Genomic DNA, 26,068 nt, shown 5'->3' on the forward strand with positions numbered 1-26,068 from the left:
GTGCAGGAGGGTCAGCCAGAAGTGACCCGAGGGCATGGGAGGACCCTGCGCAGAAGGAGCATATTCTTCAGAGCTCTGTTGGCCCAGCTCTGCAGGAGGACTCAGTCCTGGTGGCGCAGGATGGCTCCCGTGCTAGTGGGAAATGAGGGAGGACGGCTCTGGGGCTGACCCTTTCTGGCAGCGTGATCACCTGCGGTCAGTCTGCTGCTTCTGAGAAGGCCAGTGCCCTGGCTTTCCCGGGAGAGCAGCAGCAGTGGTCTCACTGATCCGAGCGATGGGCTCGCTGGTAGGGCCTTGAGTGTTCAGAGGGGCTACCTCTGTCGAGTCAAGGGAATGTAAAGGACCATGTAGAAGTAAATGATGGCTTTCCTGCCCCTTTCTTTCCCTTCTTCCCCTTTCCTCCCGCCGCCCCCCCTGGATCTAGGAATTTCCAGAAGCCCCAGAGCCTTTGGTAAGCTGTCAGGAGACAGCCAGGGCTTTGCAAAGCCTGCAGGAACCAGCCCGAGGGATTGCGAGAGCAGCACAGTGAAAGGAGGGGCTTCCTTTATCTGCTTGGCTGACCTCCAGCTTGGGGGATCCTGTAGGTGGTGTTTGGTAAATGCTTGCACACCTCGATGCTGGTGACAGAGTGAGAGGTAGCTGTGCTGAATCAGGATCAAAGCAGTCCCCCACCCCCTCAGGGCAGGCACATCAGTAGGGAATGAGGGGGACAAAGGCACTCCCATTGCAAAATTCTGATGAAGGGCTCCTCCTGCAAGGCTAGCCGTTTGTGTTCCAGGGGTGAGAGACTTTTGTCTGCTCTAGGTCTGTGGTGGTGAGTGCCGTGCAGGCATGTGGATGGGAGGGACATCCTGCGGATGGGGGTAAGGAGATGGGACCTAGGGGACTCAGGGGGGCTTAGTTCTCATTTCATACATGATGACCTCTCTTCTGCTACTTACCAGTTCCCTTTCTCCTTCTGTGAAATGAAGGTGATGGTCATACCTCTTAGCCTTGTCGTGAAGTTAGGCGAGCTGATATAAGGAAAGCACTCAATGTGTGCTCAATAAGTAGTAGTTGCTGCTGTTAATGCTAACTTTGAAAATTGTTTTCCTAAATGAACTAAGGTTTATTCTTAAGCTGATGCCTCATTGGCAAACTCAATAGGCTCTTACATATATACATTGCACTGACACCTTTACTAGTGACTGTAAGGAATCGGGGGGCGCCGCCGAATAAAACAGAGAAGAGACTGGAGAGCCAATCAGCCGAATAAACAGGGATCAGGCTTTATTGGGTACACTCCGGGCGGGTTCACAGACTCCGGGGGTCGAGTCCTAGAAGCCGCGCTCAATGTAGGGGCTTGTGTCTTTTATATCTGCCTGTTGCAGCTGGAATTTGTCTCTTAGGGTTTGGCCCTGCGGGGGTTATGCATGGAGCCTCTGGAATATGAATAGATAAGATGGGAGTTAATCTATAGGCTGGAGGCAGGCCGTTCAGGGTGGGAGACAGGCTGAGCAAGGAGACAATGGTCGAGCACTTTGCCTGGCGCCAGTCCCCCAGGCCATCGGACAGTGACAAGTGTAACTTCCTGCCCCGATGTCTTTATTATTTAAGGAAAGAAAGAGTCTGTGTCCAGACATCGGTCCCTGAGCAAAATAATGGACTGAAGCTCTTACCAAAGAAAGCAAGGCTCTGCCATTCAAAAATGTTTTCTCTTCATTGTTTTATCTGTTTTTAAAAAACGTGTTCTGAGTTTACTGTTGAGAATAAATATAGCCTTAATAAATAAAGCTGCTGGTAAATTCACTTTTTAGAGTCTTCACTCAGATTGCCACTGCTCCTGCTCAGATTATCCAAAGCCACGTTGTGAGGAAGTAACCAGTGAGTTGTGCTGGCCAGCAGACGTCCAGCCATCTCTTATTTCCAAGGGCATTTTTCATGAGTGTTTCTTAGAGTCTTAGGGCTTCCAAGGATTTCTGCCAGAGTGAGCCTGTCGTTGATACTTTATAATACATCAGTTCTTTGGTGACTTCACATACCTGTCTCTACCCATTTCCTGCTCATCTGTAACTCGAAGAGCAGGACTCTGGACTCACTCACCTTTGTATCTTTGGTTGGAAGAATGCCCGGCCTGCAGTCAATGCTCAGGAAATGTGTATTGAATGAATGAGTGCGCCGTGTGCTGGATGTCATCCTCTTACCCCTCCAGATCCATTCTCTGCCCTTCTTCACCCTGCTCTGCCCCTGAGAGGCTGACCTGCAGACTACTTCACTCAGCTCCCTGGGCCGCTGGCTTCTGGTTAGGTGTGCAGGTGGCATATCAGAGGGAGGGAGGTGAGGGGGTTTGTTTGTTTGTTTTTTACCCTCACCTGAGAACCTTTTCCATTTCTTGTTCAGATTGAGTGGGAGGGAGAGAGAGAGAGAGAGAAACATCGACGTGAAAGGGACACATCGAGTGGCTGCCACCCACACGACCCAACTAGGGCCGGGGACAAACTGCAACCGAGGTACATGCCCTTAGCAGAAACCGAACCCATGTCTCTCTGGACTGCAGGCCAACGCTCTAACCGCTGAGCCAAACCAGCCAGGGCGAGCGTGTTTGTTTTGCTGGCTCCCCTCCTGGTGCGTCCCTCAGCAGAAGGCCACCTCTCTTGTCATGGCAGTCTGCTCTCCCTGACTCTCTCCCTCCACGTCCTGTAGCCTCTTCCTTCCCTCACCTGTTTAGGCCAAGGAGGCGTGATGGCCAGCAGCAGGTCCCTGCACCGTCCCCTGCAGTTGCTCACGCTGGCGTAATTAGTCTCTTTGTAAATCAGTGGGAGTGTATCCTCCTTCCTGTGTGGAAGCAGCAAGGCCCAGCTGCTCATGAAAACTTTTAAGTTGTTTGAGCTGGACACTGGGACACCAGGTGCCTGAGAAAGTGTGACATGAAGTTCTTCAGAGAACGTGTGGCATGGCTGGCCATTAAGGGCCATGGGGTGCCTGGCAGCTTTGGGGAATGGCAGCTTTGGAAATTATACTTAGGAGAGACTCTCCCACTGATAAGTTGTAGGTTCTTATTTTCTTCTGAGAGTCTGTTTCTAAGTCTCTGCCGTGGCCCCTCGCCCCGGCTGTGCATGTGACTCAGCATGGGAGGTGCCAGGAGAGGAGGAAGGCCGTTCAGAGGCAACAGAGTTGGGAGGCTGGTGGGGCCTGCTTTATGCATCAGGTCCCGGCTTTACCCACGGAAGACTTTGTGAGAATCACTGTGGCGTCTGACTCAGTATTCACATTTCCGCTCTCTGGGCTGTTTCCCTGCAGGTGATTATAAACAGCACAATCACACCCAATATGACTTTCACCAAAACGTCGCAGAAGTTTGGGCAGTGGGCCGACAGCAGAGCCAACACGGTGTTTGGTTTGGGGTTCTCGTCGGAGCAGCAGCTGACAAAGGTAACGTGGTCCTCTCCACGGAGAAGTGCTTGGGGAGCCGGACGCCTCTCTGCCTGCAGTTCCGCCCCGTCTGGCTCCGCAGGGCTGCCAGACCAGATGACCTTTTAAAAATGCCAGGTTCCTTGAAATGGAGATGTCGTCTGGGGAAGGAAAGCGTATCTGACAAATGCTGCTTCAGAGCCTGAGCCTGCGGCGTGGAGGCAGCTCTGCCAGCCCTTCCTGCCCCACGCGTCAGCCCTCGGTGTCATGGACCCTCGAGTTGGAGCCCTTAGAGGGAGGGAGTAAGATGACACCTGATAGCATTCTTAACCTGGAGTCCCCACACTGTTTAAGATGTCACACAGTGTTTTTTCCTAGGGAGAGGGTTCATAGCCTTGATTCGCTTCTCTGAGGGGTCTAAGACACACTCTGGATGGTTGGAGAGATGGGGAGCCCGTCATGACTGATCCCAGACTCAGAGACCGCAGGCCCGAGGGTACAGACTGGGGGCCTCTTGAGATGCCTCACCTAGTCGATGACGGGAGCCGAAAGCTTGTTTCAGGAAAATTGGCTTCCTTGTGGGTGGTAGGAGAGCACTCTGTGATTATTGAGGATATACTGGTTGAAAGCAAGACTGGCTAATTTAAGTGACATGGGAACTTAGTGGAAGAATGTCAGAGCAGCTCAAGAAATCCAAGGGAGAGTTTAAAGTCCAGGCCGCGGGGAGAACAGTGATGCCATTTTTTGAAACGAAGAGGATCAGAGAGGATTTACATCAAATAAAAGCAAGTATGACCGTGATTTCTTTCTTTCTTTTTTTTTTTATATCCTCCCCCGAGGACATTTTTGCATTTTTTGTTCAGACAGAGTGGGAAGGAGGGAGAGGAAGAGAGAGAGAGAGAAACATCGACGTGAAAGGGACACATCGAGTGGCTGCCACCCGCATGACCCAACCAGGGCTGGGGACAAACTGCAACCGAGGTACATGCCCTTAGCGGGAACTGAACCTGGGTCTCTCTGGACCACAAGCCAATGCTTTAACCGCTGAGCCAAACAGGCCAGGGCTGACCGTGATTTCTTGAAAGAATGCCACCAGAACCTCTGTCTGAAGTGGGTTTGAGGGTTGCCTGCCTTTCCATCCTGAATTAGTGCCTGGTTGGGGGCGGGGGGCGGATCAATTCCTCCCCTGCCAGGTGGCCCCTTCCCACACCTTCCTCCTGTTCAAACTGGTTCGGTAGAAGCCTCAGATTGCTGGGGAAGGGCGCGATGGGGAGGCTCCTGCCAGAGATCCGGTCCTTCTTCGGTCTTTGGAGGAATCAAAGTAGGAAGGATAAAGGGGGAAAGTTCCAATGAAAAGATTTGAAAGAAGGAAAAACTCAAAACAGAAATCAGAGCAAGTTGTTAGAGCTCAGGTTTTGGTGCTCTGAGCTCTGGAGAGACCTTAACCTGCCTACTTCCAAGTGTGGCCACTTCGAATTTCTCCCCGACATAAGAAAATGTCCTTTCCTTAAGGTGAGGAGTGCCGGTCTCCCTGAGTCATTTCACCTGCTCCGGCAGCCTGGAGCCCCTGCTCTGTGACTGTGGCCTGCCTTTGTCACAAAGACTTATCAGATAAGCACTCAGATGTCTCCTTTGTTCAAAATGTTTCAAATCAGCTTTTCCCTTCTCTTCGGAGGGAACGATTAACCGCACGCTGATAAATTACTATGAAGTGAGGCTGGCAGTCTGGGCAAGTGGCAATTAACTAGCATAGAGGAGCCTGGGCCGAAAGGGTTCCCAAGGCATGTTGCTGAGGGGATGCTGTGGCTGGATATTCCTGACTCCACAGAGCAGCCACCCACAGACCTGAACGGGGGCTTGGTAATCAAACACTATAACTAGGCTAGATAAAGGAACACCGGTGTGGATGTTCTCATTTAAGAACACTGTAGACACACTGCTCTCTCCACCTCCCAGAAAGAAAATAGATACTTTGATCTTCACTGCTTCCATATAAGGACCACTTTACACCACAACCCAGCAAGTATCACGGGGACACTGCTCCTTAGATGAGCTTTCCAAAAATAACAGAAGCTACGTATTCCCAGGGGCAGACTGGGACTCGCCTGTCCGCCCCCTGGGGAGGACGCAGCGGCTCAGTCTGCTGGGGAATGCTGGAAGGGCACGGTGCTGTCCGACAAGAGGGAGAGCCGTGGACAGAGAGCCAAATGTGAGAGTGAGCGCGTCGTTAAAGTAGGTTCTCTCTGGCCCCTGACCTTGAGATGTCACCTTCCAGGTGTGCTGCTGTCTCACTCCTGGCGGGCAGAAGGGGACACTCCGCCATGACCAGGAGCGATGCAGGATGGGGTGCTCGGGCTCTGTGATTGATCCCTCACAGCCCTGACACTCACTGGCATCGGCTTTGACCCCTTTCGGTGATGTCACCTGCAATTCAAATCTGTACGCTCATGTTCACGTCACTAACTCAGTGTCGCCATAAGAACACTACCCCATCTCATACCTTTCTTTCTCCTCATTTAAGGGCCTTTTTTTTTTTTTTTTTTAAATGAGAGTTATTAATCCTTTTGATGTTTCCGTTAGAATGCTTTGGCTGCAAGTACCAGAACCGAATCACAGTGCTTCAGCAGATGGAGTTATTCTTTTCATATGGAAGAGGAGTCATGCACACGGTTGCCAGCATTGGCACAGAGCTCCATGGTGTTGGGTCTGAGGGCTGTGTGTGTTCTGCTCTTTTCTCTGTTAGCCTTTCCCTCGTGGTGATAAGATGACTTCTTGAACTCGTCTGTCCCATCTGCATTTGTGGCAAGAGGGAGGAGGCGGAGGGGTGGCACCATAAGAGCTTCCCTGTAAACTCCCGTGGCAGACTTCTCGGGTGCCATTGTCTGTCTTGGGTCCCTCGGCCATCCTCCCATTCCCCCAGAATAAAAAGGGGGCCAGGGAATTGGGTTGCTATGATTGGCTTAGACCCGTTCTCATTCTTTATCACCTAAGAAGTTTTTTGCTCCACCAAAACATCTGGGATAACTTAAAAAAAAAAAAAAGAAGAAGTTTTTTGCTCCAGACAAATCTGAGATTGTGTTAAGCTAAGGGAGAAAAATAAATGATCTTTGAAAGCAACTAGGTAGTGTCTGCTGTAGTGTCTTCAGTTGCCAAGGCCAAAAACAGCCACAAATAAAGTAAAATAAATGTCTTTCTTTTTCTGTGATGATGATGATGATTTTCATTTTGATTAAAATGATTACATAACCACTGTAGAAAATGACTGTAATAAGAAAAGAATGAGAACTCGGCATATATTTCAGAAACCTTTATGGTTTGAATATCCTTTGATTAATGGATTTTATTTATAGGAATCTATTTTAAGGAAATAATTGTAACTGACTACAGAGACTCAGCTATAAGGGTTTTTCTTGAAGCATCATTTATAACAGTAAAAACAAATAACCCAAATCAACCTAAATGTCCAGAGGTAGGAAATTAGTTAAATAAACTCCAGTGTGTCCTTTAGGGTAATATAGTACTGAAATTTTGACGATCTAATAGAAGATCATGTAATTGCATGGAAATGTCGATGTCATATTGTTAATTTTGAAAGTAGCTATAAAATGAGATCAATATAATTTCATTTAAAAAAGAAATATGTGTAACAGATGTATAGCTATAGATAGAAAAATATCAGAGGTTTATGTGGTTAGTGTTTGTCTCTGGGAGACGGGACTACAGGTTTAAAATGTTTTTCCTAAACTTTGCTTTCTAAATTGATAAGCAAATGTGTTTGTTTGTTTGTTTATAATAAAGGAGGAATATTATAAACCTGAAGACTTGGAGGGAGGGATGTTTTAGCAAAGAACAGCCATCTGGCACCTCTCTCAGTGACAAGTGCTTCTCTAACAGTTGGAGGCTATGAGGGGAATGTTCTCCCGGGGTGTCTGGCTTGCTTCCAGTTTTCATTATTACAAATAAACCTAGGATCTTAATATACTGAAGGCCTTCTTTCTCATATTCTCAATTATTTTCATAGAATAGTTTCCCAGAAGTGATATCACTAAGTCAGTGGGCATGATTTTTTTTCACTCATGGTACAGTTTTCCAAATTGCTTCTCAGTGGGTTGTACCAGTACACCACGCTACCAGAAGTACATTGCCAGCACCGGGTATTATAGTTGTATTTAGTGTTTGCTAATTTAGCAGGCAAAGAATGGGACCTCATTATTTTGATTTGCATTTTTAGTGAGGCTGAGCACTTTTTTCTGTAAGTTGCTTACTCATTGTATTTTTTATTCATGAATTTTGCCATTTTTCTATTGGGCTTTTTATATTTTCCTTTTCAGTTTGCATTCAATGCACAAGTTCAGCATCCTCCCTCTCTGGATGGTGCCTGAGCCTCCCCTTCCCCGGCTTGCTCCTCACGGGCTCCTTTCCTTTGTCTCTCCCTCTCCTAAGCTCCCAGGGCCCTTCTTTGCTTCTGTAACTTGTTTCCTGAGCCCACACAGCCCGGCTGGCTCATTTCTACTACCTCTGTGACTTTCTAAATAAACTTTCTCTTATAAAACACAGATTTGGCCCTGGCCGGTTTGGCTCAGCGGTTAGAGTGTCGGCCTGCGGTCCGGAGAAGACCCGGGTTCAGTTCCCGCTAAGGGCATGTACCTCGGTTGCAGTTTGTCCCCGGCCCTGGTTGGTCGTGCGGGTGGCAGCCACTCGATGTGTCCCTTTCCGTCGATGTTTCTCTCTCTCTCTCTCTCTCTCTCTCTCTCTCCCTTCCTCTCCCTCCCTCCCACTCTATCTGAACAAAAAATAGAAAAATGTCCTCCGGTGAGGATAAAAAACAACAACACAAATTTGTACAAACTCTGTCTTTACTGAAGATAACGACCCCTTTCCTGTTGGACTGGCCTGGCCGTGATATTTCCCCAGGCGCTCCGTTCCATTCTGATGGAGTCTTTTTTCCTTTTATATTTAAAAGCTTTACATTATTATGTCATCAGTATCTGTCACTTTTGTGATTTTCTTTTATTTCTTCCAAACTTATTTTACCCTCTCACCCCTCAAGCAGAATTTTGATATTCAATTCTATTTGCATGCAGATTTTTAAAAGTTTGATTGGAAAAAAACCTCATCAATAATTTATCATGCTACTGGTTTGTGGTAAGGATTTAAATTCATTTTGCCCCAATTGACTAAAGTTATCTCAGTCCTGTGATGAATAATTTCCCACATTAATTTAGGATTCTTCCTTTCTTATACACTAATTTTTATATAAATGGTAGGGCCTGTTTCCATCATATATCTGCTAATACCACATCTTTTTTTTTTTTATCCTCATCTGAGGACATTTTTCCATATTTTGTTCAGATGGAGTGGGAGGGAGAGAGAGAGAGAGAAACATCGACGTGAAAGGGACACATCGAGTGGTTGCCACCTGCACGACCCAACCAGGGCCGGGGACAAACTGCAACCGAGGTACATGCCCTTAGCGGGAACCGACCCAGGTCTCTGAACTGCAGGCCAATGCTCTAACCGCTGAGCCAAACAGGCCAGGGCTAATACCACATCTTTTTAAGTGATTATTTATTTTAAATTTATCTGATTGGCTTATCCTACTTTATTACATTTTCAGCTTATTTTATGAAATTTTCTTTTTGATTATCACCCACTTGAATGTAAAACAAAGTCCTCTACAGAATTCCTTTGAGGATAGGAACTCGATCTTTCTTAAGTATTTCAGTGTCCCCAGCACAGTCCAGCACAGAGAAACTGGTAAATATCTTTGAGTGAATGAATTTGCCCTTTTGTGGAGCTCCTTTACTACAGGTTGTGGTTTTAAGACTTAAGCTGTCATTTCCCTTGTAGAAAGAAATCAAATCAAGGCAAGAGAAGTCTCATTTCCTTTTGTTGAACCCGTCACATGCCTAGCAAGACCCCATTTCTCACCCTCCAGTGATCCATGGAGGTCGTGCCATCGTTCACATTTCATAGATGAAGAGACTGAGGTTCAAGTTGTTCATTTCCTACATTTGAAAGGCCCGTAGGGTCAGGGTTGGACAGCTTAGCTCAGGTAGCAGTTAAGCAGGTAAATGATGGGACACTATAGTCCAGTGCTGGCGTCACGCGGCCTGTGTTCAATCCCAGCGTGGCCTTGGCTAGTTATGAGACCATCTGTGCTCCATTTGTATACTGACAGTTGTAAAAGGACCTGAGGGTCGCTGTGAGCGTGTAGTAAGACTTTCTATGTTCTAACTGCTCTTTGTATCTCACCTCGAAGAGCCAAGAATCCATGTCCTTTCTTCCTTTTTTTTTTTTGATGTTCTGGGCGGTTATTATTTATAATAGCACTATCACCTTGAAGTCATGTAGGATGTGTGTTTCGACATATGTGTGACAGTTGTTCATTGTCTTGCTTTTATAAATGAGAAGGAGAACAGTTAAACGATGGAGCTGAGGAGGGCTGTGAAGTCAAAATTTCTTGTCCGGGCCCCTCAGTCCGTATCTGGTGTTCTGTTCCGTAGGCCTTGTCTTTGCCTTGGAAGTCGTCTGGCCTGTTTTGGAATTAAGGCTTTTATAAAAAAATTTTCTTTTGAAGAGGAAGTGAGTACAATTCTATTTTACACTTAAAAGTATTGGGCCTTCTCCTTGCAAATAGAAAATCCAGTTAGTAAATATCTAGCAGCTGCTATGGGCAAGACTCTTGGCATTCTTGTTGGCTCAGGAGGTTACTAAATGTGTAGAATGACCACGTGGAAATTCAATCTGGGCCCAAGTTCAGGTTTACCATTTACTAGCCATGTGACCATGGGCAAGTCTTAACCTCTCTAAAGTCCATTTTCTTACATGGAAGCTATAAATGAGAAATCTTGTCCTACAGAGTGATGGCGAGGAGCAAGAGAATGAAAGTGTGTTAAGCCACTGAGCTCTGAGAGACTGTGGGAGGAGGGTGCAAGTATGTTCACGCGTGCAAGCTGTGGGACAGCTGGAGGGGCCACTGGTGGGTGCTGGGGACAGAGAAAAGTGCATTGGGAAAAAAAAAAAAAAGGAAAGTGCATTGGAACTAAAAGTTTGAGCCCTGGGTCTCCAAGAGCTGAGCTAAGGTCTTCACTATTTGGGGATGTTCAGGGTAAGGTAGGAGGGGACAGAGAGAATGGAGACCCTGAGCTCTGTTTACAGGCAACTTGTCTTATCAAAGCATGTCAAGGCTTTATTTACTGACTTGTGTGCCACTGTCTCTTGCTGCTCAACTCTTGGCCTCTTGGGAGGCAGAAGCAGTATCTGATACTCACACAGTGTGCATGACATCTCAGCACCCAGCTCTGTGCACAGCCCAGCTCAGGTACAGTGGAAATATCTGTCCAGTGAAGTCGTGAGTGGTGCTTAGGCCTTTTTTGTTGACTGAATGAACGTGACACTGGCTGATGACATTTCCTTTCTTTCTTTCTTTTTAATTTTTATTTATTGAGAGAGAGAAACATCGATTTGTTATCCATGCATTCATTGGTTGATTCTTGTATGTGCTCTGACCAGGGATTGAACCCACAACCTTGCTGAATGGGGATGACACTCTAACCAACTGATCTACCCGGCCAGGGCCTGATGACATTTTCAAACTAGTTTACAAGCAACTTCAAATAAGATGCATGAGAGAAAGGGACCTTGATAGGGTCAAGAAGGGGCTGTAAAAACCAGTGCTTTTGTTTTGTAAAGGATTGACATGCTTGTGGGGACAGAGCCAGCCCCCACCTAGCAGAGCACAGCACGGGCCAGGCTCGATTAGCAGGGGTGTCTGTTATTAGAGAACCAGATGCATTACAGTTTTCTTCAAACCGTATTTGACTTTTAATTGATTCTGAGCACAAAAACATTTAAAATAAAACCTCCTAAAAATTGCATCTTTTGATGTCATAATAAGATGGAAAGGCCTTTGTGGCCTGCACAAAATCTCTTCGGGGTTAACATTCGTATTCTGAGTGATACTCTACCTAGTTCTTAGGTGGATCCAGTCAGGTAAGCTTAGGAAGTGGGAAGTTGGGGCGGAATACTTCCACATATTCTCCCCAGTAGTACATCCCTGGGCTGAATTCTCCATTGTCCAGCAGACAAAGAGCTGTGTCATTCTTAGGTTAGGCCTGTACCTTTGACATGATTTTTTTTTTTTTTTTTATCCTCACTCGAGGACATTTTTCCATTTTTTGTACAGACAGAGTGGGAAGGAGAGAGAGGAAGAGAGAGAGAGGGAAACATCGATGTGAAAGGGACACATCGAGTGGCTGCCACCCGCACGACCAACCAGGGCCGGGGACAAACTGCAACCGAGGTACATGCCCTTAGCGGGAACCGAACCCGGGTCTCTCCGGACCGCAGGCGGACGCGACATGATTTTTTTTTCAAGTGGATAGGAGTGTGCAAGTCTGGAAGCCACAGCTCATTCATTCACTCAACAAACTGACTTGTGCCTGCTTTCCGTGAGGTGGGGGCGAGGCTGAGAGAGGAAAGGTGTAGACCCTGCTGCCCATCAAGCAGTTCATGACAGAATGTTTTTCCTTAAGGGGGCCCCTAAAAGGAAATGGGGGATGGTTTGTTCAACCTTTGTGGGACCTCATATGTTCTAATCAACAGGTACTGTGATTTTCCTCTGACAGCTCGGGGATGGTTAAATATGAAGCCCCATGGCTGTGGCTTTATTGACATGCCTATAGGAGCAACACGGGCTAGAACAGAAAGGCTGACCTTTTCTGCTTTGACCAGGGTGCTCAGTTCACCAGCGTTCGACCTCTGGCAAGGGTTCCCAAGCAGTCCACGGTGTTGGCCTCCTGAACGTACTCAGAGGGTAGCCTGTGCTCAAAAATTAATGAGCCCTTAGCAGAAGCCACAGCATTGTCGGTAGCCTTGCCACTTGCTAGCTGTTTTTGTTTCTCAGCAACCACACTGAGCTCTCTTGCTTTGTAATGCCAGCACTGTCTATCACAGAATGTTCTCAGTTCAAACAATGTACTTGCTAATTAAAATCGGTTGCCTTGCCAGTGACTATAAGCCTGTGATTGGTGTAAGTGTTCTGGGATTTTAAGAATTTTTTATTACTTTTAAACATTAGAGAGCATGGTAGAATAAACACCCATGTACAATACACATGACCTCATTGTTCACATTTGCTACATTTCTTTATCTGTTTTATTGTTGTTTAAGTACTTTAAATTACAGACAACAAAGAAAGCATTTCATGCCTAAAAACTTTAGAATTTATGTCTGAAACAGTGACATTTTTCAATATAACCATGACAGTATTAGCACTTTTAATAAAATTAATTGTAATTTCTCAGTATCATCTCATCCAATCCATGGTCACATTTCCCCAGTGGTTTATGGTTGGTCCATTCAAAACAGGGTTGGCGTATTTTGCCATTTGCCATTTTGGTATTTTATATCTTAAGCTTTTAAAATCTAGAACAGTTCATTCTCCCCAACTTTTTGGATGTTTTCATTTTTTATCACGTTGACTTGTAAGAGTTCTTCAGTAGCTTAGGAATTGATTCGGATCAGACCTTGGCCAACGGTGTTTACTGGAAGAAGTATTCCTTTATAATCATTTCTTTTTCTATCTCAAGTAAAATTCTTCTTCTGGATTTGTACAGAATTTATTGGCCTAAAATGAATGCAAAATAATAAAGGTAGGTTCTGAATATCAGCCATGTATAAGGTTAAGAAAAACCTTAATAATTGTTCTTCACGTTCAGTTTGCAGAGAAATTCCAGGAGGTGAAAGAAGCTGCCCGACTAGCCAGAGACAAGTCGCAGGAGAAAATCGAGACCTCAAGCAATCATTCCCAAGTGAGTCATTTGTCCGTAGCATAGATCTGAATGTGACTCGTGATCGCGACTCTGCTCCTTGTCACTTTGACAAAAAACAGGGGATTTGGCGGCTGGGCATCTTAAAGGCTTTTTGACTCTTAGCTTGCTCACACCGAGGTGGACAGGACTTGTGTTTGTGAGACTCCTGAATTTTTGGGGATGTGGTGATGTATTTTGGATAGAAAATGGTTGTTGAGATTAGGACAGTGCTTGTCCCTGGCCCCCAAGAGGCGTTCTCTGGTCACTGTGTTTCAGTACCAGTGACAGGGCAGTGTGCTTTCCTTCCAGGGTGGGAGGTGGGGTCTACGTGAAGGATGCTCATGAACAAATTCGGATACCAGTGCCTGTGAGAGAGAAAACTTGATTGATGCCAGAGAGCCTTCGTCTCTGTCTCCCTATTGTAACAAAAGTCAGGTGGCAGATGGAATTCCAAACTGCTTTGGTTTAGCCAAAGGAGATGTGGCTTTGCTAAGAATTGAATAGTCTATTTATTTAATGGTGTGATGGTTGACTAAGAGGGACCTATTGTGACCTGAAATAAAAATATCTGCCTTCCTGATGTCTAGATTGGTGTATGTTGTGGTGGGTGGAAGGCTTGACCTAGTGACAAAGTTATATGTAGAGAGACAGGGAAAGGCAGACATCAGGAGCAAAGATTTGGGTTTGGGATTAAGCATGTGTAACAGCGAAATGGCCAGGAGACAGTGGGACTGGGAATGGGATGTGCTGTGGGAAGGACAGAGATGCACCTGGAGATACTGGGAAAAACCTCTTCACTAGCAGATAGTTTATTATTCGTTAGTTTTTTGTTTTGCTTTTTTTATTCTCACCCAAGGACATTTTTGCATTTATCTTCAGATAGAGCAGGAGGGAGGAAGGGAGGAAGAGAGAGAGAGAAACATCGATGTGAGAAAGACACCTCAAGTGGTTGCCACCCACACGACCCCAACCAAGGCCAGGGACAAACTGCAACCGAGGTACGTGCCCTTAGCGAGAACTGAACCCAGGTCTCTCCGGTCTGCGGGCCAATGCTCTAACCACCGAGCCAAACTGGCCAGGGCTCATTAGATTTTAACTGAATTATTTATTATTGAGGAGTTGGCAGATATTGGAGGTGTTTTATGACTGTTGATGTGGAATTGACATGAGAATTCCATGTGGGTGGTAAGGAAGTCAGGGTGCAAGAGAGGATCATCGAGGAGACTGTGGGGTGGAGAATGGCCCAGCCAGGGCAGCCCCAGGGGTGAAAAGGAAGGGATGGATGTTAGGGACAGCTGGTAGGAAGAGAACAGGAGGCCTGGGCACCTTGAGCAGTCAAGATTGACACCCAAGGCTTGACCATCAATCTCACAGAGGCAATAGCTAAAGCTCAGGGTCACTAAGAAGCAGTGGGGAAAGGAGGGCTAGAGCCAGAGCCTCGGGGAAATGAACAGCATTTGGGCAGGGAGCCCGCAAGGGAGGCAGAGAAGTCCCACCATCACTGAACCCAAGGAAGGAGCCCGCTCAGCATGTCTGCTACTGAGAGGAGGGGAGAGGATGCCAGGGGAGCCCTGGGTTTGTCAGCGGCTGTGACTGACTCTTAGGACAAGAGATTGGGTGGCTCAGGTGTTCCATGAAGGCAGAACCTTTCTTTGTTTTGAGTTATAGTCCCAGCACCTTGTCCCGTGCTTATTGTATAAAAGATGCCCCCTATGGATTTATGGAAATGAATGTATATTAGACTTCAACTTTCCTAAGTCTTTCTATTATTATTATTTTTTAATCCTCACTTGACATTTTTGCATTTATCTTCAGATAGAGCAGGAGGGAGAGAGGGAGGAAGAGAGAGAGAGAAACATCGATGCGAGAGAGACACATCAACTGGCCGCCACCCACATGACCCCAATTGGGGGCAGGGACAAACTACAACCGAGTTACGTATTCTTAGCAGGAACCGAACCTGGGACTCTGGTCCGCAGGCTGACGCTCTAACCCCTGAGCCAAACTGGCCAGGGCCCTAAGTCTTTCTAAATAATTTTTTTTTTTTTATCCTCACCCGAGGACATTTTTTCATTTTTTTGTTCAGATAGAGTGGGAGGGAGAGAGAGGAAGAGAGAGAGAGAGAAAGAAATATCGACATGAAAAGGACACATCGAGTGGCCACCACCTGCACTACCCAACCAGGGCCGGGGACAAACATACAACCAAGGTACGAACCCGGGTCTCTCGGGACTGCAGGCCAACACTCTGACCGCTGAGCCAAACTGGCCAGGGCTCTAAATAATTTTTAATATAATCTAAGTGATACTATTAATTTAGTATACTTAATTACCATACTGAGAAATCTCTGAAGATCTATAAAATTGGGATCTTGAAATAGTCCATGTTCTAAAGAAAATTTCTAACATACAGTTTTTTACACCACATAACAACATCTTTACATTTTAATATCAGAATTTTTTATATGTCTTTTTGTTTTAATGTTTGTTTCCCCCTAAAAGCATTTTAAGCCTTAAAAAATTTAAGTATATCCATGAGATGCTTCTATATGACTATGTGTGTGTGTGTGTTTGTGTGTGTATATATATATATATATATATACACACATATAAATTATATATAATGTTTTTGCCTCTAAGCTTTAGTTTTTACTTATGTTTCCTAATGTTTCTCCAGCTACAGAAACCATTGTACATTTTTTATTTTGTTTTTATTTGAAATCATACAATTTTTTGGTTTCCTGAATCGCTTAAGGAATGAACACTTTGACAAAGTTTTCCAAATATATGAAGATTTTAAATCATCTAATTCAAAAACATTTCATCTGGGGTTTATTTCGGACTATAGAAGCAATCTGTATTTATTGCAGAAATAAAAAAGATGCCATACTATAAGAAAGGGAATAAGAATTACCTGCTTTCTCATCATTCAAAGATATTTTGTTAATGTTTTGGTGTGTATCTTCCTACTTTAGTTTATACTGTTGTTAACTTTTTATTTTTTACTTTATGTCATCATTTCCTCATGTTTCCAAATATCCCTTTGCAAAACTATTTTAATGACTATACAGTATGCCAGTGTTTGTGCCAGAATTTATTCCATTAACATCCTGTAATTTGGGACATTTTTGTGTTTTCTAATTTTCCATTAATATAAATAACACTGTGATGACCATTCTCACACATCTTTGTGCACTGCGTGGTTTGTGCAGATAAGTTCTTGCAGTGGAAGTATTAGGTTAAAAGTAGGGACATTTAGAAAATTTTTGATGAACACTGTAAGCTCATCCTCAGAAATACGCAGCTCTAGCCCCTGCCAGCCTGAATGAGAATGCCACACCCTCACCAACACATCGTGTCGATTTGACAAGAGAAGAATGTATCTTACTGGCTTTTTCCATTTTGTATTTCTTTACTAGTGAGATTAATATTTTTAATGTTAATCATCTTTGCATTTTTTTCCATAAATGTCAATTGTGAATTCTTTCCTTTTTTAAATTGATTTTAGGGAGAGAGAGAAAAAAGGAGAGAGAAAAACATTGATTTGTTGATCCACTTATTGATGCATTCATTGGTTGATTCTTCTATGTGTCCTGACTGGGGATCGAACCTGCAACCTTGGCATATTGGGACAGCGCTCTAACCAACTGAGCTACTTGGCCAGGGCCTGTTCTTTTCCTTTTTAAAAATTAAACTGTTCATCTTTTTGTGTTGATCTCCAAGAACTTTATTTTTGAATGTATACAAAGCTAGGCACAATTCTATAGTGAACACGCATCGACCCATAGGTCAGCTTTAACTGTTAGGAATTTATGACCAATTGATTCATCTATTACCCATTCTCCCTCCCCTTAAGTTTTTTTTTTTTTATCCTCACCCGAGGATATTTTTCCATTTTTTGTACAGATAGAGTGGGAGGGAGAGAGAGGAAGGGAGAGAGAGAGAGAGAGAAACATCGATGTGAAGGGACACATCGAGTGGCTGCCACCCGCACGACCAACCAGGGCCGGGGACAAACTGCAACCGAAGTACGTGCCCTTAGTGGGAACCGAACCTGGGTCTCTCTGGACCGCAGGCTGACGCTCTAACCGCTGAGCCAAACTGGCCAGGGCTCCCTCCCCTTAAGTTTTAAAACAAATCCCAGACATCCTATCATTTTATCCACCAATATTTCAGTGGTTAGCTCTAAAAGATGAATACTCTCTCCTAAGAGTCTTTCAGTGTAGGAATGGTATTAACATTTTGCTTTTAGTATCTGCAAATATTTAGCAGCAGATATTTCCCCAGGTTTCTGTTTGTGTTTTAATTTTGTTTATGGCTTTTATGTAAAATTAGTCAAATTTATACATCCTTCCCTTCATGGTTCCTTCCTTTGCCTTTATGCATATTGGAGGCTAAATAAGATCTTGCTGAGATCTTATCCAAGACCAGATGAGATTTCACCACCATGTGGGATAACTCATTACAGAAAACATCTCAGAATATTCATAACAATGCTAAACAGTAATGGAGACAGCAGACGTCCATGTCTGGTTCCTGTTGTTTTAATGAGTGTGTGGGTCTTCCTCTTTGTAGCCCATGACTCTTAGACTCTCTCAGCGTGTAATAGTTTTTCTCTGTCCTCATTTACTGTTTCTTGTTCTTTATTATAAACCTTTCCTCCTGTTTTAATTTGTGGCTTCTGCCTGTGTTCCTTAAGGAGACCAGGTATCCAGGCGTGTAGGTTTATCTGGAAAGTGTGAGTAAAATGGCCCTGAGTAACGGCCCCAGGTGCTGTCTTGTCCTGAAGCGCACAGACCGAGCTCACATGGACCCTTCTAGGCCTCGTCCTTGTTCTCGGTGGTCCTCGACTTGTTAGTCGTTGCTGTGTGCGGGCCAGATGAGCTGTTCTCCCACAGGCAGAGACAGTTTCTCGTTGTGCCTGGCTTGCTGGCGCGGACAGGCCTCAGTACTGTGTGAGGTGTAATCCACTCCGGCCAGGAGTCGGGTGTGAGACCTCATCTTCCACTCAGGCATCCAGCGTCAATGGGACGGACGATGAAAAGGCGTCTCACGCGGGCCCTGCTGACACCCACCTGAAGTCTGAGAACAACAAGCTGAAGATCGCCTTGACACAGAGGTACGTGGTTTAAATCCAGACGCCGTTTCTCTAGGCTCCGTGCTTCCCTGACGGCGCTCCTGCTGGGCTGGGTTCAGGAGACGTGACCAGTCTCAGCTCCTGGCCACAGGCAGACCAACCAGCTGGCCTCGTGGCTGTTCTCTGCCGGCCGACCACATCATCCACAATGTGCTGGCACCCACCTCTCAGCCCAGCTGGCCTGGCCCGTTCTTGGAGCCTAATTCCTGTGACCTGACCGAGGATTCCAGGGAGAACCGTGACCCTTAGGCCCAGCCACCGTTTTTGGATTGTGGCTTTGGGCAGGTATTTCAAAGGACAGAACGGTGACCAGTCTGTTTTCTCACTCATCAGGCAGTTATAAGGACGATGCTTGGCTGTTTAAGTCACAGTGAGCTGCCCGATGAAAACGTTTTAGCCCTAAAAATCGATGTTTTAAAATTCTGATTTAATGGAGAAGTGAATTATAGGAATGGGGGTGAAGCCATTTCCCCAAATCAGCTTAAGTTCTCAATCATTACCCCTGGAATTAATCAGACAATAATACTTTCTATTCTTTCAGTCTGTATAATTTGAAACTGAATGTATATATATTCCTATCACATTCCCAGGTCCTCGAGGCTGTGGGGTGAAGATAATGCAGATCATTCAGAGACAGCTGTATTTGCTCTTTAAAACAGCCTTTAGAAGCAGAACTCTCCTCAGCCAGGCAGAATTGAGTAGAAGCCAGGACTTTCTCTTGGCTAGTAGTGCAATCTCTGCCCGTCACCTGAGGTCACACTCAGCACAGATCCGTGGGGTCCCCAGCAAGGAAACGAAAGGGGCCCCTGAGGCAAGCAGAATCTGGGGAGCCTGAGCTGGTTCTTTAGAGCAGCTTCACTGAATGCATAGGATCACGGATAAACTCGGGTGTTCGTGGCAGCGGAGAGGTATCCTTCAGGCCTGTGGTTAGAACCCCAGTTCTGCCCTCAGGGGAGTCCCAGTCACTGCCTCCTCTGCTGTCAAATCTGGATTCCTTTATTTACTTATTTTTTTAAATATTTTTTCTTCATTACCCTGCCTGGTTTGGCTCAGCGGTTAGAGCGTGGGCCTGCGGTCCAGAGAGACCCGGGTTCAGTTCCCGCTAAGGGCATGTACCTCGGTTGCCGTTTTGCCCTGGTTGGGTGGTGCGGGAGGCAGCCATTCGATGTGTCCCTTTCACATCGATGTCTCTCTCTCTCTCTCTCTCTCTTCCTCTCCCTCCCTCCCACTCTATCTGAACAAAAAAATGGAAAAATGTCCTCGGGTGAGGATAAAAAAACCTTTTTTTTTCTTCTTTATTGATTTTAGAGAGAGAGGAAGGGAGAGGGAGAGATAGAAACATCGATGAGAGAGAACATCGATTGGCTGCCTCCTGCATGCCCCTCACTGGGGATCAGACCCACAACCTGGGCATGTGCCCTGACCGGGAATTAAACTGGGGACCTCTTGGTGCATGGGTCGGCACTCAACCACTGAGCCACACCAGGCAAATCTGAATTCCTTTAAAGGCTTTGAGGGAGGTACAAGTGGGACCATTATCACCTGTTTGTTGTTAAATCTGGGGTCCTTTGGCTCCGAGATCGGTGAAATTCTCAGAGTGCCCCATGGTCGACCCAGCACTTCAGAAACTCTGTCCTTAAGGCTCATTTCAGGGCGGAACGGGGCTTGTTCTGTGTCAGGTCAGCTGGGAGTAGGAGGAAGGGGGTCTTACTCTATGGCTTCATTCTGAGCCTGGTCTCTTTCTTCTCTAAGAATTCTGTTCTTTTCTAAAGCGATTCTTTAAGGAAACAGCCCAGCAAGGTGACCGGTCCTCCTGAGAGAGCGCGGCCCGTCCCTCTTGGCACTCGTTCCTCCAGGCAGGCCACATGTGGGGAGGGGGTGCAGGGCCCCGGTCACCACCCGGCCTCTGCCTTGCAGTGCTGCCAACGTGAAGAAATGGGAGATCGAGCTGCAGACCCTGCGGGAGAGCAACGCCCGGCTGACCACGGCGCTGCAGGAGTCTGCCACCAGTGTGGAGCAGTGGAAGCGGCAGTTCTCCATCTGCCGCGACGAGAACGACCGGCTGCGGCACAGGGTGGGCTCTGGGGGAGCTTCGGGCGCAGCCAGGAGGGGCGGCGGGAGGGGGCCCAGGCTCCTTCTCCCCACGCCCACTTTGCCTTCATCTGCACTGCAGGAGGAAGACTGTCTGCCTTCCCTCCTTGAGCCTCCCTTCCAATAACTGACTTCTTACTCCTGCATTTTCTGTGGTCCTGTGACCTAAGGTGGAGAACAGGGCTACAGGGGGTGAGTGAGGAGAACAGATGCAGGAAATGGTGAGGAGCATTTGCTGAGGTGCTGCTTCATGCAAAGTGCTATTCCTGAACATGTGAGTGTGGACGTGAGAAAAGGGACTCAGCCTTCAAAGGGGGAGGTTGGCGGCTGCTGGCCGCTCTCATGTGCCCGCTGCTCTCCCTTGACCTACGAGCATTTTGACCTGTTCGGAATTCACGCACACTCTTTGTAGTTGGGCTCAGTTGATGAGGTGGTTTGGGTGGCCAGAGAGTCCTCAGTGCAGACCGTGTTTCAATGGTCAGCACGTTTACCACATGTCAGGGAGACATGTCACATTGGACGTGTCGGGGAGACGTCACATTGATATTGGTATTCACTCCTCCCGCCCCCAGTTTATAACCTGCCTACCTGAGCTGAGTGGAGCCCCCGGAGACCACTGCTCTGTTTCACCATCTTACTTGGCACACATGGCACACGGTTTCATTTCAGTGCCCACAGTGCTGACAGCGAGGGGCACTGGCCAAGTGCTGACTTTGCACGCTCCCTTTCCAGGCTGGCTGGTCTGCCCGCCAGAGGGGTCAGTTGCCCTCTTTCTTCTTTGTGCAGGGTGGGGCGTGGAGGAAGTGCACCTTGAGAGGAGCATCGGCTTCCCTGATGGGAGGCCCTGGAGCTGGAGGCATCTCCAGCAGCCCTTTGGCTGGGGGGTTCACGTCCTGAGGCCTGGCTCAGGCCACCTCTGGGAAGTGTCCTCAAGCCATCGCCCAGTGCATTCACCTCTAGGACCACTGTTGCTGCTGTAGGGACCTGTCAGTGTGGCGCTTTTGTGTTATACATCGGTTGCACTCCTGCCATCCACTCTGCACGCTCACTCTGGCCTCCAGAAATGTTCACCACTAGACAGCAATGCTAGGGTTCTCGGCCTCAGCTTCTCTTCTGAGGGGTCAGGATGGGGAGGGAGAGGAAGGTGCACTCTGGGGATCTGCCGACTCAGCAGACACCTCTGCGCCCCCCTCCCCCCCCCTGGGAAGAGGTCTGCAGGCCAGGCTCCTGCATGCATCAGTAGGGAAAGGTCATCTTGATTTAAAACGTTTGAAATGTCATCATGTCCCATTTGGTAGCCACTGTCCCACAGTGCTCTGTTGTCTACCCTGCTGGCTTATTAAACCCTTGAAACAGAATAATTCAGGATGTGATCAAAATGATATAAAGTCATTCTGGGAGAAGCAGATAAATTCTTGGAACATTTGGCCCCTCCTTGTGATGAATCCTTAAAGCAAACCTAAGGTTTCTGTCCTGTGGCCACGGTAGCAGCCAGAAGCCCAGAGCACCCTAAGACCAGGTTTGGTGACTCTTCGGCTCTGCTGGCAGTGAGTAAGGCAGCTCCTGCTGGAAGGGACAAGCAGCCCCTCCGGGAGCCGCATGGAGTTTGATTGTGGCCTCTAAGAAACACAAGTGGTTTGTTTTAAAAGAAAGCATAGACAGAGCTGTGGTGATCTTTTGTTTAATGGCGAAAGTGGACTACATGCTGCTTCATGTGTGATGTTTCTCCAAGATTGATGAGCTGGAAGAACAGCGCAGTGAGATAAACAGAGAGAAGGAGAAAAATGCCCAGCTGAAGCGGAGAATCGAGGAGCTGGAGTCGGAGCTCCGAGACAAGGAGATGGTGAGTGATGGAGCCCCTCGGTGCCCTCTGGGCCTGGGGGTGAGCTCTGCCCAAGGACACAGCAGGTGACTGTGGGCACATGACCGCCCTGGCAGCTGCCTGGACATCGGCTCGGCGACAGAGCCAAGAGTCACATTGGGGCGCAAATACTACAGCCTCCGCACTGTGTTTACTATGTGGTCAGTCACTCAGGTCCAGGAGGGAAGTGAACATTGTACCACACACTTGGAAAGTTTTTTAGATGCCCTATGATCAGAACTTGAATTCTGCTGTCAAGTTAATGCAGTGAGAGCCAGCAATAAGTCATTTATTTCTGGGGAGCAGGACAGCTAAGTACACAGACGCCGGAGACCATGGGAAGGTTACCAAACCTTTCTCAGCCTCGGTTTCCCCGTCTACAAAGCGGGAACCATAAGAAGACCTATCTACTGTGGTGGTGACACACCTCTTGCAATAATGCATGTCGTGCACTGAGCCCTTAGAGTAGCTGATGTGTGTTAACTGTTAATGTCATCACCTTTGTTATTTGTGCAAACAACACAGGTTCCAGATGCTACTTCCATTGCTATATGCACAAGTGGGGGGATTTTCAAGAATATATTTTATCTGACTTGCTTTCACGTTCTTCTTCAAATTCTGTTTCTTGTAGGAGTTGAAAGATCTCCGAAAACAAAGTGAAATCATACCTCAGCTCATGTCAGAGTGTGAATACATCTCTGAGAAGTTAGAGGTAAGGGCAGGGAAGCTCAGATGAGGAGGCATTTGTCATGTTACTCATTTCTCTGAGGCCCCCTTCATACTCAGCAGTGGCTGCGTGCCAGAGGCCACCTCTGCTCCCAGAGGAGGCTCAGCAGTGTTTGTCTTCTGGCTTTTCCACTCACATGAAGGTGTCCTCTGCCATAAGCATAGTGCAGGTTTCCAGTCCACAGAAACCCCTGCAGAACCACAGAGGTGGTTAGGAGTGGGAGCAGAAGGAGGGGCTAAGGGCATAAGTAAGACTGGGGTGCTGTTCCACCTCTCCACTCCCCAGCCAGTGACCTTGCACACAACCTTGGGGCAGAGGCCCCTCCCTGGCCTCAGATTTCCGATCCGCAAAAAGAGGGTTTTAACCTCCTCTTTTACTTCCCAGGGTCTCCTCCTGTCAGGAGTCCTTTATTCAGATGCACACCCCCAGTGTTAGTAACTGGTCAGGGCCAGGGTTATCAGAATGGAACTGAATGGGCCCCTGCTGACCATTCTGGGACGGGGGCTGAAAATGCCTTATGCTGTGATTTCAGACTTTCTCTGCTGGGCACTTGTGAAAGGGTCAGTTAGCCCTGGGCTCCCCAGGCAGGCCTCCGAGTTCTAAGTTTTGTGTAGGAACGTCATTTTCCTGGCCAGATGTTGGACATACACCATGTCTGTTGGCACCTCTGCCGGGGAACAGGCAGAAAAGAAGGACACAGTGAAATGCCCCTTGCCTTGTGTGCTGGGGGACTGACAGCCCCCCAGGAGAAAGACAGTTTGGCCATTGTAGGTCCCAGCGGACGCTCCCATCACTACCCTTCAAACCCTCTCCCATTTGCTTTGCTTCAGACAGCAGAGAGAGACAATCAAAACCTGGAGGACAAAGTGCGTTCGCTGAAGACGGACATTGAGGAGAGTAAATACCGACAGCGCCACCTAAAGGTGGAGTTAAAGAACTTCTTGGAGGTGCTGGACGGGAAGATCGACGACCTGCACGACTTCCGCCGAGGCCTCTCCAAGCTGGGCACCGACAACTAGGCGCGTCGGGACCTGGGCCCGCGCGGGAGTCGCAGGTGTGTGTGAGATCGACAGGGCCGGGACGTCCTGCTGTTTGCGTGGCTTCTGTAAGCGCAGGCGCAGCTGGGCGTGACTCCAGCACCATGGTGCGTCCACTCGCTCGTCTCCAGAATAGAAATCTCTCGCTTCTCTGGCCTTTCGAGGTTGTGGGCAACTGGAAGATTCTGACTCAGGAATCCAGACTAGGTCTACCTTAAACGTTTACGCAGTCAGGGCAGGGATGTTTCTATCTTTCTTAAGGATTGTTGCAACCATATGAACTGAAACAAGTTTTCTAATCCAGATGTGACTCTCCTGTACCCCTCCTTTTCTGAATAGCATTCAAAGAATTTGAATGTCCACCAGGCGCCCTTGTGTGGGGCGTGGAGATGGGAAATTGCCCCTCAGTAAGTGTCCCGATGCTTTAAAGCAGCTGCTCAGCAGCTCTGCCCGGAGAAAGAAGACAAGCTTCCGCAGGGTGCGTTTTCTGGCCGGGGGCCCCTGATCCACTCTGCCCCCTTCCTCCCGCCCCAGTTTGTAAGGTTGCGACAATGCTCCTTTTCTTGGTTTTACTTTCTGAGTAGATTGCTGTGCCGTGGGAACAGCATGCAGCGAGGATGCCTAGCACAGCACCTGGCACAGAGTAGGTGCTTAATAAATATTTGTTCAATTAAACATGTAAACAGAATTTAGTGTTTTAATCAAACCCAGCAGAATCCCTGTTGAACAGATCAGCGTCTTGGAGCCGAGGGTCATTATCAGATGTGAATGCACCCGTGTGGTCAAACCCATGGTTTGGCTGCATGGCCCTGGGGCAGGGAGGGTGGCAGTGGAGACAACAGGAGCTGGTCTGAGTCCTCCCGCCCAGGAGCACATCCCTGGGTGCTCTGCCCCTGGGGTCTGCCACTGGAACCACCCTTATTCTCCAGTCCTGGGAGCCCGTAGCCTGGGGATTCCAGGACCACAGGGTGGGATCCTCTGTTGGGTTTGGCCAGTTGAGAAAGGAATTCCACCAGCCCATGAGTCAGCTCAGTGGGGAGAGGGCTTGGTCTTGGTGACAGAGGTGTTCTGCTCAGGTCTGCCTCTGTCTCTCAGTTCTTGCCAAGGGAAGACTGGAGCCACCAACCTCTCCTCGCTGACAGGGTTTCTCAGTGGGCATTGTGTGCCATTGGCATCCTTCATTGAGACGGACTGCCCATGCCTGGCAACACGGTTTGAATCTAAATGCCTTCAGGAGAAGGGAGGCCTCGGTGCCCCCTTACCTGCTTTGAGAACCACTAAGAGAGCTTCCCCTTCTATGAGATTTCTCTCACATGGGTAGAACTTCTCCCTGATGAATTTGGATAAATGACAAAACAGCCTGAGGGAGGGCGGGGTCCCCACAGACATGACCTGGGCCCCAAGGAGTTGACAGGTCCTCCTGCTCTCCTTCATGTAGCTGAGACCCTCTGAGCAGGGGCGGGGAAGGAAGGAGAGCTGGTGACCTGGAGCTCCAGGCACGTCAGGGGAGACCCCACAGGCTGTGTGCATGTCGCACAGGAGATGCAGCGCAGTCAGCCCTCCTGGTGATTGAGATAAGGCACTGCTGGCCTGCCCTTTCCCCAGAGCTCCAGGTGGCTCTCAGGACCGTTGGTGGCAACTCCTCACTGGCTGTGCCAGGAGACTAGGTTGCTGGGCTGGCCCTGAGTGCGGCCTGCGGCCCAGCAGTGGACAGAGGGATTCTTCTCAGGCCAGGTCAGCCCACCCATCAGCAGACTGGACACATGGCTGCCCAGGAGCAGTGGGCACTGGAGTTCAAAACCTCAGCATGGGTCTGCTGACGCCCGCCTCCCCTGCCTGTGGCTTGTTGATCTGGGAGGAGCCGTCCCAGCTGATCGCAGGCTCAGGTGGCATGTTCGTAGGAAGGTTGACTTGCTAACGGCCCTTGAGCTCCGTGGCGGTGACTGTAGAAAACACAGAAGCGGTAGAGCTGTTAGCATGGTGGCTGCTGCGACCCTGTGTCCTGTGACCC

General features: G+C 47.8%; 1 protein-coding gene across 2 annotated transcripts in view; it reads left to right on the top strand.

The window, feature by feature from the left end:
• HOMER2 (homer scaffold protein 2) overlaps positions 1–24,689 on the top strand; it is a 66,974-nt gene extending 42,285 nt beyond the window's left edge. For both annotated transcript variants that reach the window (XM_036277818.1, XM_036277819.1), the window contains exons 3-9: positions 3,280–3,411; positions 13,113–13,205; positions 18,217–18,323; positions 20,259–20,415; positions 22,165–22,275; positions 22,925–23,005; positions 23,851–24,689. In XM_036277818.1, coding sequence (XP_036133711.1) covers positions 3,280–3,411; positions 13,113–13,205; positions 18,217–18,323; positions 20,259–20,415; positions 22,165–22,275; positions 22,925–23,005; positions 23,851–24,039 — 870 coding nt within the window. In that variant the 3' untranslated portion in view covers positions 24,040–24,689. The remainder of the gene's footprint in view (positions 1–3,279; positions 3,412–13,112; positions 13,206–18,216; positions 18,324–20,258; positions 20,416–22,164; positions 22,276–22,924; positions 23,006–23,850) is intronic.
• The last annotated feature ends 1,379 nt before the right edge of the window (positions 24,690–26,068 follow it).

Source organism: Molossus molossus, unplaced genomic scaffold, assembly GCF_014108415.1.
Source record: "Molossus molossus isolate mMolMol1 unplaced genomic scaffold, mMolMol1.p scaffold_m16_p_24, whole genome shotgun sequence".
Taxonomy (NCBI): domain Eukaryota; kingdom Metazoa; phylum Chordata; class Mammalia; order Chiroptera; family Molossidae; genus Molossus; species Molossus molossus.